We start from the raw sequence: 14,937 nt of genomic DNA, 5'->3' as shown, positions 1-14,937 counted from the left end.
AAGGCTTCTTATTGGCCACTAGAGATTCGATTGGATGTATAGATTTTCAAAAATATCATTTAGCAGCTTCCATCACAAGCTAGTGTTGGCACGGTATTACTGAAAGTCTGGTGACCAAGTCCCATCAAGAAAGACTGAGGAAGTTGGGTATGTTTAGCCTGGAGAGGAAATGACAGAGAGGTGATATGATCACCATCTTCAAGTATTTGGAGGGCTGTCATATAGAGGATGGTGCTAGGGTTGCTAAGTCCAATTCAAGAAATATCTGGGGACTTTGGGGGTGGAGCCAGGAGACATTGGGGGCGGAGCCAGGAACAAGGGTGTGGCAAGCATAATTGAACTCCAAGGGAGTTCTGGCCATCACATTTAAAGGGACAGCACACCTTTTTAAATGTCTTCCTTCCATAGGAAATAATGAAGGATAGAGGCACTTTCTTTTGGGGCTCATAGAATTGGACCCCCTGGTCCAATCGTTTTGAAACTTGGGGGGGTACTTTGGGGAGAGGCACTAGATACTATTCTGAAAATTTGGTGCCTCTATCTCAAAAAACAGCTCCCCCAGAGCCCCCGAAACATCCAGATTAATTCCCCATTATACCCTATGAGAATTGATCTCCACATAGGGAATAATGAAGTGCTTAGCAGACGTTTCCCTCCCTCTCCCTCCCTCCCCCCCGTTTCTGGCAACTGAAGGAGGGATTGGCCTCACGAGTTGCTGCCAACTTCTTCAAAGTAACACGGACACTCCATCCCAAGAGGAAGCCTTCTTCAAAGTAACACAGACACTCCATCCCAAGAGGAAGCCTTTCAATCGGAGACTGAAGCCTCCAGAGCTGGAAACCCACATGGCCCTCTGGGGGCGGGGCTTCCCCCCCACTGCTGGCCAGCTGACTGGGGGCGGGAAGTAGCCTGGGAAAGTGGAAGAACCCCTGCTGGGACCTGGGGATTCGCAAGCCTAGATGGTGCACAGTTTTTTTCTGTTGCCCCAGAAGGTTAGACCAGAACCAATGGGTTGAAGTTAAATCAAAAAAGTTTTCAGCTAAACATTAGGAAGAACTTCATGACAGTTAGAGCGGTTCCTCAGTGGAGCAGGCTTCCTTGGGAGGTGGTGGGCTCTTCTTCTTTGGAGGTTTTAAAACAGAGGCTAAATGGCCATCCGATAGCAATGTTGACTCTGTGAACTTGGGCAGACAGGGAGAGCAGGAAGGGTTGCATCAGTGCTACTAAGGGGGGGTTGCCTTTAGGCATGGAGCAGGAGTCACTGGGCGTTTGTGGGGGGGGGAGGTAATTATGAATTTCCTTATTTTCCTGCATTGTGCAAGGGGTTGGACTAGATGACTTTGGAGGTTCCTTCCAACTCTGTGATTCTATTAAGCTGCTGGCTTTGCCCCTCTTCTGTAGTGATTCTGAGGCTGCCATTTTGTGGCAGCCTCTGAAAGGTTGATGACCCCTGTTCTACATAGTTTGCATAAGTTGGCTGTGACTTGATGGCCTTTTAGACATGCACACATTTTACACATGCCTAGGAACTGTGTTCCCAGGAGGGAACATGCAATACAGATCTGACTGAAAACACAGCCTGAGAACTTTGTAACATGCAGTTAGGCTTAATTCAGCCATAAAGCTAACACACTAGGTCAGGGGCATCAAACATACAGCCCGGGGGCCAAATCAGACCCCCCAAGCAACTGGTTGTCATCTGGTTCCTTCTCCCTCTCTCTTGCTTCATTTTGCATAACAGCTTGATTTGCAAGGCTTGCTCAATAGCACAGGAGATACAAAGCAAAAGCTCTATTTTCTCCATTGGCTAAGGCTCCTCCCTTGGGGAAGAAAAGGGGAAGGCAGAGCTTGCTTTGTGGGGCTCTCTCAGTTGCACAGCAGAGCTACTGAGCCAAGCCTCTCTCCCCTCTATTGGCTGAGACTCCTTCTCCACCCCACCCCCTGGGGAAAGAAGGAAAGAGCCACAGCTTCTTTTTTCCTAGTTCCCTGGATCCCATGAGAGAAATGCAAAGAAAGACCTTTAAGACCAATGAGTGCTAAACTTTTAAGCATGTTTTAAGGGTTTTTAAAAAAAAAAAAATAATAATTGTGTTTGTATGTGTCCTTTATAAAGTTTATATCTCTGCTACCTAATCTTAAATAGGTACAGATATGGCCCAGTCCAACATGGCTTGGCCCACCACGGCCTGGCCCAACCCGATATGGCCGGATATGGCCCAACCCGATATGTCAGATCTGACCCTCATGAGTTCGACACCCCTGATCTTGGGCCACTGACTGTTACTCAGTTCAAATGGATGATAAAATGCAGACTGGGGGGAAACCATGTATGCTACCCTGATCTGCACGAAGGGAAACTGGAATATCGATGTCACTATTTGCATTTTCTAAAAAATACAAAAACATTCCAGCTGATGTTTGCTTCAGTGAGAGCACCATAAAGGTCTAAGTCGGAGTATAAATAGGTATACAAATGCATGAAGTCAGACCATTGGCTCAGTCTAACCTGGCATTGCTTCTCCGACTGGGGAGTGGGGACACTATCCAAGATTTCAGATCTTTGCTAGTGAATCAATATTTCTCATTAAATAGACAGAATGCAACCCCATTCAAAAGAGACGGCATTTTCTATCTCTCAGCCTGATCAAAACACGCTGTAAAGCAGTTGCAGAGCCTCTTTCTTCCCCTTTCAAGTCAATGCAGCTTTATTGCTTTGAGATTAATCAGGAGTCCAGTGGCAGTTTAAAGACTAACAGCATTTATTCCAGCATAAATTTCCCATGAGTCAGCCCTCGCATGGAGTGTACTGGATGAACACTCCGTGCATCTGACGAAGTGAGTGTTGACTCATGAAAGCTGCTGCTGGAATATGCCGTTGTCTATCTGCAGAATGTAGGAGCGTTGGTCTTCCATATGAATTGTTTCAGTTTGTTTTGAAGCTCGTTGAAGCCTCGTGTGAAACAGGGCATTAGGCGCATCCCTGTTGCGATCCTGTGCCTTGCTGCATTCAATCTTTATACTGGCTAAAAGAAGATTTGGAACTTTGGACTCTATTTTCATGGCGCATCACACCACTTCCCGAGATCCCAGCTTTAAGGAACGGACTGTTGACTATAAGTACATGAATGGTCTCTTCGGGTGTGGTTTCCTTTTGCACCTTGTACAACACTATGAATATTTTTCTATGAATATTTTTCTATATATAAAATATTGAATTTCTAAATTGGAGGCTGGTTTGACGTGGATGCCCTTCCGGCTTTTTTTCCTGCTCTACATTTTCACGTTACTCTTTTTGGTTGCTGGAATATGGAGCAGAGGTCCTCCAGTGGCTATTAGCCACAGCATATTGATGGAACTCTCTGTCTGGGACAGTGATGCTCTGTATTCTTGGTGCTGGGGTGGGGGGGCAACAGTGGAAGGGCTTCTAGTGTCCTGGCCCCACTGATGGACCTCCTGATGGCGCCTGGCTTTTTTGGCCACTGTGTGGCACAGAGTGTTGGATTAGATGGGCCACTGGTCTGATCCAACATGGCTTCTCTTATGCTCTCTTATGATTCTGCCAGCATAGTGTAGTGGTTACAGCACTGGATGAGGATCCGGGAAACTCAGGTTCAAATCCCCATTCAGCCATAGAAACTTGTTGGGTAACCTTGGGCCAGTCTACACCCCTTCAGCCTCACCTACCTCACAGGGTTTTTGTGAGGATAAAATGGAAAAAAAAGGAAAACAATGCCCAGGTCCCCAATGGGGAGAAAGGTGGGATATAAATAAACAGGATTTTTTGAAGGCATCACTGGACAACTGCATGTTTTAGTTGGAATTTTTGCTTCAAAGTAAAATGTTTCCACACAGGACTAGAAGGGCAGTGATGTAAAATACCCTTGGTGCCCTTATAAAGGGCCACTGGCTTAGCTGGTGCTTGCCTTTGAAAGCCACATCCCCAGAGGATTGTTCAGTGGAACTTCCACCTTCAGCGGCACTGTACCTTTGCCTCCACATTCTGCTCATGGGTTTCCCGAGAGAGTATAAGAACATAAGAGAAGCCATGTTGGATCAGGCCAGTGGCCCATCCAGTCCAACACTCTGTGTCACACAGTGGCCAAAAAACCCAGGCGCCATCAGGAGATCCATCAGTGGGTCCAGGACACTAGAAGCCTTCCCACTGTGCCTCTCCCCAGCACCAGGAATACAGAGCATCACTGCCCCAGAAAGAGAGTCCCATCAATACTCATGCCTCAGCGAGACTACCACCACACTGGACTACTCCACAGTCCCTTTTGATGGTCCCAGCAGGGCCCTGAGAGTTTCCTGGACCAGGACATGGCCTGCTCCTTCCCGATCCTGCAGTCCCAAACTCCCTTCGGAGGGAAGGCATCCGTGCTGAAGCCAACAAGCCTTCCTGCTGCATGAGCATGCCCAGGGCATTTTTCAGTAGGAAAAGCCCAGCAGGAACTCATTTGCATATTAGGCCACATCCTCCGGCACCACCATTATCCCACACAGGGTTTTCAGTGGAAAAAGGCCCAGCAGGGACTCATTTTCATATTAGGCCACACCCCTGACAGTACCATTACTCCACACAGGGTTTTGGGTAGGAAAAGCCCAGCAGGGACTCATTTGCAAAGTAGGCCACACCCCCTGGCATCACCATTATCCCACACAGGGTTTTTGGTGAAAAAAAGCCCAGCAGGGACTCATTTGCATAGTAGGCCACACCCCTGACATCACCATTATTTCACACAGGGGTTTGGGCAGAAAAAGGCCCAGCAGGGGCTCGTTTGCACATTAGGCCACACCCCCTGGCATCACCATTATCTCACACAGGGGTTTGGGTAGAAAAAGGCCTAGCAGGGACTCATTTGCACATTAGGCCACACCCCCTGGCATCACCATTATCTCACATAAGGGTTTTGGTGGAAAAAGGCCTAGCAGGGACTCATTTGCATATTAGGCCACACCCCTAGCAGCAAAACCAGCCAGAACTGCGTTCCTGCACGTTCCGGTTTAAAAACAAAAGCCCTGACTTGCACGCCCAAATCCACGCCGCCGCTCGCCTGGTGCCCACCGAGGCGGTGCAACTTGCAAGGCGGCAGCCTGGGAGGAGCGCGCGTGGGAGCGAGCAGAAGATGCAAAGGAGGCGAGCAGCGAGGGGCTGGGAGGCCGGCCCGCCGCTCTGATTCCCCCCCCCCCCCTCGCCTCCTTCGCAGACAAAGCGCCCGTCTCTCTCCACCGCCGGCTTGCATCGCCCGGCTCCGCCGCAATAGCCAGCGAAAGCCCCCCCTCGCTTGCCTGCCTGGCTGCCGGCTTTTCTTCCCCGCCCCCTCCGTCTCCTCCTCCTCCTCCTCCTCCCGGGCCAGTTCCTCGGCGCCTGGCAGGCGAGGCGGCTCTCGGGCTCTCAAGATGGCTTTGCCTGCCTGGTGCGTCCTGCTGGCTGCCTGCTGCTGCGGCTGCTCTCGCCTCCTGCCCGCCGCCCTGGCTACGGGCGCCGCGGCAGCAGCGGCGGCGGCGGCGGCAGCGGGCGGCGGGGCAGCCTCCGGGCCGGCCGAAGGGGGGGACGGCGACCCTGCCAAGGAGATGGAGTGCAAGCTCAAGAGCATCACGGTGTCGGCGCTGCCCTTCCTGCGGGAGAACGACCTGAGCATCATGCACAGCCCCTCGGCCTCCGAGCCCAAGCTCCTCTTCTCCGTGCGCAACGACTTCCCCGGCGAGATGGTGGTGGTCGACGACCTGGAGAACACCGAGCTGCCCTACTTCGTGTTGGGTGAGTCCCGCTGGGCCTCTCGTGCCCCCCCTCCCCAGCCCCGCCGGCCGGGCCTCCTTGCAAGGATCGAGGCCTCCTCTGCTGCAGCCCCTTCCTTCCTTCCCCAGCAGCAGCCTCCTCTGGGCGGATTTCCCCCCTGCATCGAGGCGCTTCGTTGCCTTGCCTGCAAGAATGCACCCCCTTGGCACGCCTCGAGCACCTGAGCCTTGCTGCAGGCAGTGCCCTTAGCGATTGCATCTTTCCAGCGCCGTTTCTGCGACCTGCGCTAGCCGGGTCCCTTGTTTCGCCCCGGCTCGCGTGGCCTTCTTTCCAGCCGGAAGCTGGACAACCCAGGCCCAAGGAAGCCCTTCTCTGCACGCAGGACCCCCGGGGGTTCCCTTAGCAGGAACTTCCTGGATGCAGTAGCCCTGCACAGAGCAGCTGAGGTTGGGGCTGGCAGTGCAGCCCTAAGAACCCTTTCCTGGGAATAAGCCCCATGGAATAGACCTGGTTAAGGTGTTGTTTAGGCCGCCAGATTTCAGGGTTTTGGCCTGAGGTTCCTGAGTTGTCACTGCCATCTTCGGAAATGCAGCTAGTGAACACTGTGGGCAGAGGGGCAGAGGGACAGGTGATTTTCGGTGAAGTATGATAAGAGGTTTTGTTGGTCACTCTGTCCTCACATCTGTTGGTTTCCATCTCCATGTCACATATTCTTCCCTTGACCTGTCTTCACAAAATGACATCAAGCTCCACTCTGGCTTTACCTGGATCTTGTCCCCGGTCTTCCAGCACCAAGCTTTATTATACACTTATCTCTTTGTTTATTCCTTGCCTTTCTCCCCAGTGGCGACCGAAAGCAGTTTCTGTTGCTCTCACAACAGTCCTGTGAGGGAGGTTAGGCTGAGACAGAACGACTGACCAAAGGTCACCCAATGAGGTTCCGTGATAGGGAATTTGAACCTGGGTCTTCCAGATCCTAGTTCAGCTCTAACTATTATAGCTGGCTGTCGGCCTTCATCCTCTGTTTCCTAGACTCTCCTGCCTCCTGTAGATATGAGCCTCAGGAGACTTGACAGGTTGGCGTGTTCCCTTCTGTGGGTGTGTGGGGGGGGGAGGTATTTTGAATTTCCTGTGTTCTGACCTGGAGGTCCCATCCAACTTGGTGATTCTGTGTTTTCCAACCTTGGAACCTTTGTACATGCCTTCACCTGCAGGCAGATCCCGTTCTCTTGCCATGCTCTTTCAGGTCTTCACTTCTGCTTGTACTTGCCATGAATGTTTGGGTTATATATCACCACTTCCTGTTCTCAGCAGGCCTTCACTCTGTACCCACTGGGCCTACCACGCGTGGCTTGCTCTCCACACAGTAGGTGTGCATCTAACCTGTGGTGGCTGCAGTACCCATACCACTGTAACCAGTAGTAGATGACATGTACAGAGAGGCCTTTTATGCAGGGGTCATTTCATAGAAAAAGAAGTGCCATAGCTCATTAGCATAACTCATTAGCATAACTTATTTACTTACTTAACTTCCATAACTTATGGAAGTACTTCTTCACCCAAAGGGTGATTAACATGTGGAATTCACTGCCACAGGAGGTGGTGGCGTCCACAAGCATAGCCACCTTCAAGAAGGGGTTAGATAAAAATATGGAGCAGAGGTCCATCAGTGGCTATTAGCCACAGTGTGTGTGTGTGTGTGTGTGTGTGTGTATATATATTTGGCCGCTGTGTGACACAGAATGTTGGACTGGATGGGCCATTGGCCTGATCTAACATGGCTTCTCTTATGTTCTTATGTTCTTATTTGCATGTGTGACACACCCCTGACATCACTGGAAGGTGTACTACATTATATCAGTTTAGCATCTACCTTAAAATGCTTCTTGAACTATAATTGTCATAATAAAACCTTACTCTCATCATACTTTTAAAATGACTTTCTCCTATGTGGCCACAACGGTGTGATGAAGATTTTCATCTGTCTGTTTGATATGTTTTGGTTATTTTCCCATTTTTTGTGGGGGAAAAATATTAGAAAGTTTGTCAGATCTTAGAGTTCAGCAAAATTCTCACAGCGGGTTTGAACAATGGAGCCCAGAAGCAAGTATTGGGGTGGGGGGAGGTAAGAAAGAAAGAGCACAATAAAATGTAGAGATTCCGGAGCTCTGCTCCTGTGAGCTCCTGCCCAAAATGAGGCCTGTTCTTACACATGGTAGGAACGTGCAAAAGTATTTCCTGAAGTCAGCAGCAATGTGTGTCCTTTTCTACCTGTGTGATCAGGTATTTATTTATTTATGGTATTTTATCCCACCCTTTCCCTGACCTGGAAGGCCCAGCCTAGCCCAGTCTTATTGTAGTAGTATAGGTTAATACGGTCAAAGACCCTGTTATTGTATCTCAGAAGCTAAGCAGTCAGCAGGGTCCTAGCCAGGATTTTTTGGTTTGTGGGGAATTTTTTTTCCTCGTGGGGCATCCATTATGCTCGTAGTTAATAAATAAATAACAAAGACAAGTCATTTATCACTCAATAAAACATTCTATAAGATAAAAGGCAGAGCCCAGCCTAGCTGTTTTAGAAGAAGAAGGTATTGGATCTATATCCCACCCTCCACTCTGAATCTCAGAGTCTTAGAGCAGCTCAAAATCTCCTTTATCTTCCTCTGCCACAACAGACACCCTGTGAGGTGGGTGGGGCTGAGAGGACTCTCACAGCAGCTGCCTTTTCAAGGACAACCTCTGTGAAAGCTATGGCTGACCCAAGGCCATTCCAGCAGCTGTAAGTGGAGGAGTGGGGAATCAAACCCAGTTCTCCCAGATAAGAGTCTGCACACTTAACCACTACATCAAACTGGTTCTCTTTATTTGATTTCTACCCCATCAGTTTCCCCAATAGGGACATGAGGAGTTGGAATTAGTCTCCCTTCTCCCCAGGGGACTTTGGCGGTAAGTTGAGGGGCCAGGCCCCAAGATGCCTCACTGTAGCTGTGGGCCTGGTTAGTACTTGCATGGGAGACCATCAAGGAAGTCCAGGTTTGCTATGCAGAGGCAGGCAATGGCAAAACACCTTTGAGTGTTTCTTGCCTTGCAAACCCTACAGGCAGGGCTTTTTTTTTTTAGCAGGAACACACAGGAATGCAGTTCTGGCTGGCTTGGCGTTGGGGTGTGTGGCCTAATATGCAAATGAGTCCCCGCTGGGCTTTCCCTACAAAAAAAGCCCTGCGTGAAACAATGGTGACATCAGGGTGTGTGGCCTAATATGCAAATGAGTTCTTGCTGGGCGTTTTCTACCCAAAAGCCCTGCCTACAGGGTTGCTGTAAGTCGGCTGTGACTCGACAGCACTTCCGTAGGCTGCCCTGTACACCAGCTCATGCTTCATCATGCATGCCACAGCTGCTCATGCACTTCCTAAACAGCCAGGTGCATGGCATGTGCTATTTGCAGCAGGGATGAATCCATGCCATGCACCCATATATTTTCCCCTTGGGATAGCAACTGAATAGAGGAAGGCAATAGCAAACGAACTTTGCTTCTCATTTGCCCTGAAACCTCCTTGCTGGGGTTGCTTTAAGTTGACTGTGACTTGACAACACTTTCTCACATACACACACAGAGAGCAGTTGAAAGCATCATGGCTCACTCTCCCTACATGCCTCATCCTTCTTCCCTCCAAAAACTCCTGTTTTCAGTCATTCCCTGCATCCTCATGCACAATATTCCTGGGGTGCATCAACCACTTATTGCTAGGTTGCCACCTACACTGCTTGCATCCCATCAGCTGCTTGCTGTGGGGTGTGCTTACAGAGCAGTGTGGGGTGTGCTTACAGAGCAGTAGTGACTAACCACACTTACTAGAGGAGTCCCGGGCCTGTATTGAACGTATTCCATTTTGTAGCCCGCTCTTCTATGGAGCACAGGATAGTAGAGAGCCGCACTGGCCCAAGATTATCTGTAACCTTTATGACTGGGCAATGATTGATCCCAAACCTCTGTTCATTACTCTTAATGGCACACTTTTGCTTTCCTCCGGAGCTCGATAATAATCATGACACTCTAGAAGCTACCAGTGCCATCCAAATCAGAGTGGCATCCTTCTGAGTCCATTGAGTGCCGTAGACTTAGAAAGATGTAACTCTGCTTAACTCTGTCTCTGTACATCTCTTGTCCACTCCCTTCTGCAGGCCTCTCCTTTGTACTCTGGCAGCCCTCTGTGGCACATTCATCTCTCTCCACAGATCTATGCTCATTGCACGTTGCTTTTTTATTTCCCCTCCCATCCAGGAAAGTGCAAACAGAAATATTTGTACGGGTCTCACTTCGTATTTCCTTAATTAAAACCTGCGTCTCCTTGGCTCTCCTCCGCAATGTGTATCCTTATGCAAACTTTGCACATCCTTTAAAACTGTTCCCTATGCGCCTGTGTTCTCCTTTTGCTCACCAGGAGCCTCGTCATTAATTTGCAATCACCTATCCAAATTGCACATGAATGGCCCCACAGACGTGTTGCTGCTGCTCATTGACATAGCTGTGTTTTGCTAATGAACCATATGCCTGTCCTTGTGGAGGTTTCTCTCTCGATATCTGGAAACCAAGAGTTTCAGTCCACTCTTCCCCTTCCTTTCATTTCATGGGTTCAGGTTGGGGGCAAAACTAATCCTGAAGTCTCTTGGATCTACAAATCCACACATATTATTTTTAAACTGTGTGCTAGAGAATCTGGGGGTTCTCTGGAAGGTTATCAGTGATTCTTCAGTGAGAAGATCAGCAATGGGTGATTAACAAATGGAATTCACTACCACAGGAGGTGGTGGCAGCTACATGCGTCAAGAGGGAATTGGGTAAACATATGGAGCAGAGGTCCATCAGTGGCTATTAGCCACACAGTATAAATGGGACTCTCTGTCTTGGGCAAGTGATGCTCTGTATTCTTGGTGCTTGGGAGGGGCAGCAGTGGGAGGGCTTCTAGTGTCCTGGCTCCAATAGTGGACCTCCTGATGGCACCTGGTTTTTTTGGCTACCGTGTGACAGTGTTGGACAGGATGGGCCATTGACCTGACCCAACACGGCTGCTCTTATGTTCTTAAGCAATGAATGTTGCTTCTCATACCCACAGTGTTCCCAGCTGGATGCAAGCCACAGCTTCTCTGGGGCTTAGATTGCTCCAGCTGCCACTGCTATGGGAGGAGATGACAGGCATACCTTGCCTGTAGTGACCAGATATCTGCACCTGGAGTTGATTAATGGTAGACTTGTGTTACATGAAAGAAAACTTCCCTTGGAATGTGCAGCCACTGGGATGTTTTGAGTGTGCTCTAAGAATGGCATTCTCAGTTCATGCACGGTCGTTGGAGAAGTCCTGCAGGCTGGCTAGCACTCTCCATGAATTGAACTGCATGTAAAACATACTTCGGAAGAGTCCGGAATGTGCAGGAGTTCCTTAGTAGGCAAGTTGTTGTGCAAAGGGTTCCTTGGAACTCCAGTCGGACAACTAACCACTGATACATAAGGACCTTTGCCAAATTCAAGACAGATTGTCTTTGACTGTCCTCTGCATTGCTTTGGACATGACTGTTGTTCTGTACCAGTAGTTATACCAGTTTAATTGAGGTGGAAAGTGCCATCAAGGTGCAATTGACACATGATGACCCCAGGAGCATGGGATTTTCAAAGGCAGAGGTGAACAGATGCGGTTTGCCTTTGCCTACCTCTGCGTAGCAATGCTGAATTTCCTTTGTGGTCTCCCATCCAAATACTAACCAGCGCTGAGCCTATTTAGCTTCTGAGATCTGACAAGATCAGGCTGGGTTAGGCCATCCAGGCGAGGGCTATACAGATGTAGAACTGTAGCATAGTGGAACAACCAAAGAAGACACTTTTGTAAGGACATCAGATTGAAGTCTATTGCATTGAGCATCAAATTGCTTTTAATGCATCATCTCCTACTTAAATTATGTTACTTTTTGGAGAATTGAACTAAGTTTTCATGCTGTAATGATGAAAATATTCAGGGCTTTTTTTTGTAGGAAAAAGCCCAGCAGGAACTCATTTGCATATTAGGCCAGACTCCTGATTCCAAGCCAGCTAGAACTGCTTTCCTGTATGTTCCTGCTCAAAAAAAGCCCTGAACGTATTGAAAGCAGGCACTTCAGTAAGAAGGCTACTCCCAAAATTTTCTCTCTGATACTGAGTTTTCTACGTGGAGGGAATTTTGGTGTTTGGCTCTGGTTTCTGTCTTGTGAGAGCATTTGCAGTATGGCCAAACTAAACACAAGACTGGGAGCAGGGCCGGTGCAACCGAGTTGGTGAGGTAGGTGGCCACCTTAGTGCCATCTGGCAGCAGGGGCATCTCCTGCACGCCTACCTTGCCCAGCCAGCAAAAGGGGGAGCCACAGCAGCTGCTCAGCCCTTTCCGGCAGGGCACTGCAGCAGTGGATTTCTGCCATGATACAGCCCATGGATCTGCACAGTTACCCTTACCAGGACCAAACTATCTACAGCACTGAGAACTGGTTCTTTACATACAGTGCATCTGGCCGAGGTTGCCGTCTGCCTATGCAAACCCAGATAGAAACAGGAGATGTCACATCTCCCTCCATCATTTCCCCCCCTACTAAACGTCTCCCCTCTCTGTGCAGTTTCTTCTTCCTTCACACCTGCAGCATTTGCTTGTTCAAGCCCCATGATATATGTAGTTTCCTTAAAAATAGTACAAACTACTGTAAGGATTGTGTCAGCCTCAATATGCCAAAATCCCAGCTACCTGAAAGCCAGTCTGAGAGCCAAACAGAGCAGTGATTGGAGAGCTGGATGAAGGCTGGTTCAGCTCCTCAGGCAGCCATGAAATCTGCTTGGTGACGTCAGGGCAGTTATTAGCTACTTACTTAAACTGCCTCACAGGGCTGTTGTGAGAATGAAGCTGAGGAGGGGGAGAACTGCGCATGCTGCTCAAAGCTTCTGGGAAGAAGGGTGAGGTAAAAGACAAATTGGAAGATAGGTGTGTGGGTGTCCTTTCTGAGGGAAGAATAACAGTTTCTCCACTGACATCATATTATATTTTCTCTGAGGCGGTCAGAACAGCAGTCTAACCTAAAAATGATCCCCTGTGAAAGATTAGATGGAGAGCTAATGACTTTCCTGAGGTCGTCTTAGTGAGCTTTGATATTTTCATAACTGTACATTATGTTTTTCACAAGTAGGGCCATGGGTATGCATGAAGCCAACTTGGACTGGGTTCACAGGGTGTGGGGAGAAGGGTTGTAGACCGCCCACCTGCTCTACCATGTTTCTCAGCTGAAAGGCCTGAGAGAGCTAGTAGCTCCTTTGGGAAAAGTGACATATAGCCATGTCAGTCAGAGAGTAGAGCCGTGTTGGGAACACAGCAGTTCCCTTTCAGGTCGGGAAAACAGAAGTAGTGGGAATGCTGTAAGTACCCCTCTCCTGTGTGCCACAGATCTCAGAAGCCTGGAGCTCCCAGAATACATCTGCGACCTGATACTTAGAAGTACAGGGGAAAATGTAGTGTGTGGTTAGGCCTCCTGGCTGGGATTGAGATTTGCATTTCACGCCCAAATGAAGAGCATCTGCATTCTATGGTGGCTCATATGCTCTTTGTGTGCTGTGGAAATGCGAGAGCCTCACAAAAGAAGCAGTATTTGAAGGTGGGTGTATGGCTCCATGCACACACATACCCCTCCCGAACTACTGAGCGACAATTGTATGTTTCCTGAGGTAAAAAATTGATTGTCAGCCTTTCAAGGAACGTGGTGCGCAGGCTTCTGTAGTTGCTACTGTATCACATACTCTCACTGTTAGTTTTTTCATTCCCCCCTCCCCAAATAATTATGACATTACAATCCCTTCTGATCATCTATATTCAGATCGCCTCCTGCTTCCAAGCCTCAGCCATCCATCAAAACTTCAGTGTGGCCGGTGTTGCGCAGTCCCTCTACTTGCGCCTTGTCTCCTGCATGCAAATGGTAGAAAGATCTGCAGGGCTGGGCCTTGTCAAACTGTCTTCTTCCCGTTCTTCTTACCTCATATGCCACTGTGTCTCCTTCCCTCCTCTTGTCTTCCGGCAAGTGCCACAAACAACTGCTGGGAGAACTTGCACTCTCACCTCTCTTGAGTACCACTGCACCTTTCCTTATCATTGTCCATGCTGAATCGCTGGGAAACATAGGCCTAGTTCTTTCTGGCTGCGACTTGATGGCACTTTCCACCATAGGGTTGCCAATCCCCAGGTGGAGCAGGAACAAAGCCCAAAGGCATCCATGAAAAACCAGCCTCAATTATTAAAAAATTAACAAATTTATACAAGTTACTTCCTACATAAGCAGACGATACTTCTTATAAATACAAATACAATATAGCCCGAACCCAAAGTCCTTTCATTCAATACCAAAGTTCATTTCTTTGTGGTGGAAGTCTGGGGAAGACCTTAAACAAACCGTGAAGTAGGACTCTGATGCTTAGACAGTTCTTTTCAGCAAAGACAGGTGTAAAGATTATAAGCAGCACAGCACATGGCCGTTCTAATCTGCAGGAAAAAAGTTACGCTATTGCTATGCATGAATTATTCAAGATTGGTGAAACAGGTAAAGCCTCGTGTGAAACAAGGCAATATGCGCTTCCCTGTTGTGAAATTGCGCTATGCTGCTTATTGTCTTTACACCTGTCTTTACTGAAAAGGACTGTCTGAGCATCAAACTCCTACTTCATGGTTTGTTTAAAGTCTTCCCCGGACTTCCACCACAAAGAAATGAACTTTGGCATTGAATGAAAGGACTTTGGGTTCGGGCTATATTGTATTTGTATTTATAAGAAGTATTGTCTGCTTATGTAGGAAGTAACTTGTATAAATTTGTTAATTTTTTCATAATTGAGGCTGCTTTTTCGTGGATGCCTTCGGGCATGTACTCCACTTGCCCCAATTTACCAGGGATAATCTTCTTGTTTTCCTGTACCTGCTTCTTTAAGAAAATATACTCAATACAAGGAACAATCACTGTGATATATAGGCTACTGTACTTTATTTGATAAAACTATATCTGAATTTCACAGTTATCATGAACAGAGAGAGATAACAATAACAACCTTAAAATAATCTTATATCACCATTTTCAACAGGGCTTATGTTGTTATAAAACAAGACTTGCTTTGCAAGCCCTAGAACAGAAGGTTTTGCTCCTGCTTAAGA

General features: G+C 48.3%; 1 protein-coding gene across 1 annotated transcript in view; it reads left to right on the top strand.

The window, feature by feature from the left end:
* Positions 1-5,400: 5,400 nt before the first annotated feature.
* Positions 5,401-14,937, top strand: part of ASTN1 (astrotactin 1) — a 287,830-nt gene continuing 278,293 nt past the window's right edge. The window contains 1 exon segment of the mRNA XM_060233049.1: positions 5,401-5,761. Coding sequence (XP_060089032.1) covers positions 5,401-5,761 — 361 coding nt within the window.

Source organism: Heteronotia binoei, chromosome 2 (genome assembly GCF_032191835.1).
Source record: "Heteronotia binoei isolate CCM8104 ecotype False Entrance Well chromosome 2, APGP_CSIRO_Hbin_v1, whole genome shotgun sequence".
NCBI classification, from domain to species: Eukaryota; Metazoa; Chordata; class Lepidosauria; order Squamata; family Gekkonidae; genus Heteronotia; species Heteronotia binoei.
This window is presented reverse-complemented; position numbering and strand designations above follow the sequence as displayed.